The sequence below is a fragment of the Lactuca saligna genome, chromosome 9 (genome assembly GCF_052625555.1).
Source record: "Lactuca saligna cultivar CGN05327 chromosome 9, ASM5262555v1, whole genome shotgun sequence".
Taxonomy (NCBI): Eukaryota; Viridiplantae; Streptophyta; class Magnoliopsida; order Asterales; family Asteraceae; genus Lactuca; species Lactuca saligna.
This window is the reverse complement of record NC_136425.1, coordinates 94004087-94007871: the sequence shown is the minus strand read 5'-3', so window position 1 is coordinate 94007871 and position 3785 is coordinate 94004087. Positions and strand designations below refer to the sequence as shown.

The 3785-nt window shown below is 37.1% G+C and overlaps 1 protein-coding gene across 1 annotated transcript; it reads right to left on the bottom strand.

Annotated features, from left to right (window-relative positions):
* Positions 1 to 1286: 1286 nt before the first annotated feature.
* On the bottom strand, positions 1287 to 1960 carry LOC145018703 (uncharacterized). Its single transcript, XM_078976560.1, has one exon. The coding sequence runs from the start codon at positions 1844 to 1846 to the stop codon at positions 1487 to 1489; it is 360 nt and encodes a 119-aa protein (XP_078832686.1). The 5' UTR covers positions 1847 to 1960; the 3' UTR covers positions 1287 to 1486.
* Between the last annotated feature and the right edge of the window lie 1825 nt (positions 1961 to 3785).

Here is a 3785-nt window from a genome sequence, read left to right as displayed (position 1 = left end):
TGCATTTATATTTTAGCATAACACAATACTATAGAAAGGTAAAATTGTCATTTTTATCATTCATATTACAATTCAGAGGATCCAACCAATCAGGATGTTAAAAATTCAGATCATTTTAAAAATTCAGTCCTCTTAAAAATTTAGATATTAAAAGTTAAGATGCTACCATATAGCCTCTAAGTAATGACAAACATGAAAAAATGACGACCATGAATAGTGATTAAGATGCATCATGAAGAAACTTCACCGTTCGCATCGTAGTCTTACAAAACTTCATCACATCATCTATTACCACATACAGCACTTATATAAAGGTTTAAGCACTCGAATATTTAATTGGACCATATGTCTAAAATTTTCCACAAAATATATACCGTAATATGATTCTTATAAACCAAAGTTTGAGTGAAATATAATTAAATTACAAACTTATAAACCTATAATCCTTGCAATTAGAATTTTATTAAATCTCCTGATTTTTTGGATGTAATATTAAGATCAACCCGCATTGTCATAGTCACTTTGTAAACTTTTTGGTAATTTAACTCACCTCTTAATCAATCAACATTTAGCACGTTCAAGCATATTTCGTTCAACCGTGTTGAAGGATCTACAAACAAATCAAAACCCTTAGAAATGTATGGAATAACTCCTACTTTTATCGTTTGTTTTTGTTTTTCCAAACAATATAACACTAAACATTTCATCAAGTATATTCAACTTAATTAATTAACAGCGTAATTTTGTTTTAATCTAAACTATGCAACATGTTATCATAAAACAAATAAATAAATAACGTTATTTCACAAATTTAATAAAGTGAAGTAGTGCTCAATAATCCAAAACAAAAAATATTCCATGTTGTGAAGATATAAAGGCAATTTGCACATGGGCTTCTATCATGTCCAGCTGTACTCCGCACACATACCTGACACAACACCACCAGAAAACCCAAAACCAGACCGACCACTATCCCTATTTTTAGTGCAAAACGACACCTTTCCACCTCTAAACTCACCTTGCCATTATATTCCACGTCATCAACTACAAAAGTAACCATAAGAAACGCATTATATTTATCAAGTTAGTCACTAGGATAAAAATGTTATCAATGCATTAAACCCTAAATTCCAAATTTATTTGTTGGATATTTTACAAAATTTAGATGTCTATTGTACAATGCAACATAATTTAACAATTTTCCGCACATTTGGAGGTGCTTTTTTCTTGTTTTAATTCAAGTATTCAACTAATAGAAAATGTAACGAAAATAATTGAAAAGAGAATAATCATAACGAAAGAATTTATTAATATAACAATAATAACATGATCAGTAAAATCATCAAAGCCTATGCACTCGTAGTAAAATAGACATGGAATAATAACCTACAACCGACTAATAATAAGAATTAAAAATAATGAACAAAAGTAAAAGTATCACAAGAATAATAAACTCCAAGAAAAATCTCTCCACAAAATCAGATCTCTACATAACCAAAGCAGCAGCTAAGGCAACCACGGCAACAGATCCGGCGGCGAGTCTGTTCAAGCTAGCGGAGTTCGGCGGTGAAGTAGGAGAAGCGGTCGGAACGGGTGAGCCGGAAGGAGACGATACCGGAGCGCCGCCGGGAGACAGACGAGTAGGAGGAGCTGGTGGAGATGCTAGAGGCGATTCAGTCGGTGATGAAGTCGGAGAGCTCGTAGGAGGAGCGGTAACTGGCGACGGAGGCGACGCGGTCGGAGATGCCGTCGGTGATACCATCGGCGATCCAGTGGGTGACTGAGCCAACGCAGATCCAGCAATCAAAGCAAACAAGACCACCATAACATAAGTAGAAGACGCCATTGTTATGAATTTTAAGCGAATACGGATTGAATGTAATGTGAGAGTGTAGATAGAGATAAAGTTTGAGAGATGGAGAGAAATTTGGAAACGATGAAAGTGGAAGAGAATACGGAGGAGGAGGGTTTATATACAGGGTGTAAGTCGGTTTTTGGAGAGATGAAATCACGACCGTTTGTTTGATTGTCGTATGATTCCGCGTGAAGAGATCCAGCGTGACACCGAGTTAGATGCTTACACGAAAGAAAGAATCTGGGCCCTACAAAGTACAAATCATCTGTATGCAGAACCGTTGGATTAGGGGACTGAGTATGCGTAAAGTCGTTTGATTTAGTAAAACATAAAATTTCCAGGTTACCGTTATAATGAGGGCACGTTGTATGCCTAATTATTTAAAGTATGTTGGTGGCATCCAACGGGAAAGACAGAGATATAGGCTAAAAAGTTATTTATTAGTTAATTAATTAAATGTGTTATTAATTTAAGAAATATTAATTAAAGTAACTTTAGTGATTATTTTATTTAGTTTTTAAAAAATAGTTATTTTTTTAGTTTCTCAACAATAGTTGGTTTCGAATGTTCTATTCCACTTATTATGAAGTTTTTTGGTTTTTTCTTGGTTTGTAAATTTCTTTTTTAAAAAGAAAAACATGTCAAAAAATTGTAATAGATTATTATCTGTTTTCATTGTCTCAAGTTGTATCTATCTGTAACAGAGCTTCGATATGTTGGAATCAAGAAAAGATGGGTAGTTGGTGATCGTATATGATACGAGGCTGTTATGTATGTGTATTTTGGCTCAGCAATCGGGTAGGTGTTCAGTGTTGTGGATAGTTGGCAAACAAGCTGGGATCAGTGAGGTCCCGATTGTTCTTGAGGAAAGCAGTTATGTGGCAGCAAAATGAGTTAGAGCAGTTTCAGTGATTTGGGGTCCGGGTGTAGAGTTGTTTGTCATTCGGGGTATATACTAAGTTGTTTCACAGTTGGACTAAATAATATCATAAGTTGAATAGCCAGTTGGGAGATATGTACAGTGAACTCGACAATGATTCGATATGGGTGGACTGTCAGGAAGACAGACCATTTCGAAACTATAGATTTCAGACAGAGTAGAAGTGATCATGATGCAAAGATTCGTTCATTGAGGTATATCTCGAAATTATTCTGTTTTGTGCTTAAAACCTCCATTAGAACACCTCTAAGGCTAGTTTAATGTATTTTCCAAGCTTTATAGTTGTATGGATGCCTTGTTGATGTTGAGATATCCCTAGATCTATTCATTTAGGAGTTTTAGAGCCCTGATCTATTTCCTTTTTCGAGTTGCCTTGCATGAGAACCCTAGATCTAGCCTTTATTATGCCTTTTGAGCCTTTTAATCTTCATGGATGCTTATGGGCACGTAAAGATAGAATCTTTACGTGTTAATCCAGCATAAGAAGCCCATATCTACAAGTTATATGCGCTGGATTCAAGCAGAATCGAGTTTTTAGGAACTGCATGCATGCGACTCGGCGAGTCGTTCTTCGGACTCGGTGAGTCGAGCCGCGAGTCCCCGATTTTTCCCCTTTTGAGTGATTCCGAGTGGGGACCAGTGAGTAGTAGAATGGACTCAGTGAGCCGGAGGTCAGACTCAGTAATGGAGGGACTGGACGAGTTGTTCATACAACTCGGCGAGTCTAAGGCAATCTTCATAGATTCAAGAACAACTCGTCGAGTTGTTCATACAACTCGGCGAGTCGGATGCAGATAGCCTGAGTTCTAGAATCGAAAGGGAAGTCGTCGAGTTGATGCCATACTCGACGAGTAGCAGCGAACAGGGTCGAGAAGTGAGAGTAGGGACTCGGCGAGTTGGCGGCCCAACTCGGCGAGTCAGGTCAACTGTAAGTTGACTTTGACCGGGAGAGTTGACTTTAGCCAGGGGTAAAAGAGTCATTTTACCCCA

Excerpts from the sequence above, each read along its gene's own strand:
- LOC145018703 (XM_078976560.1), bottom strand. The coding sequence starts at position 1,846 with ATGGCGTCTTCTACTTATGTTATGGTGGTCTTGTTTGCTTTGATTGCT.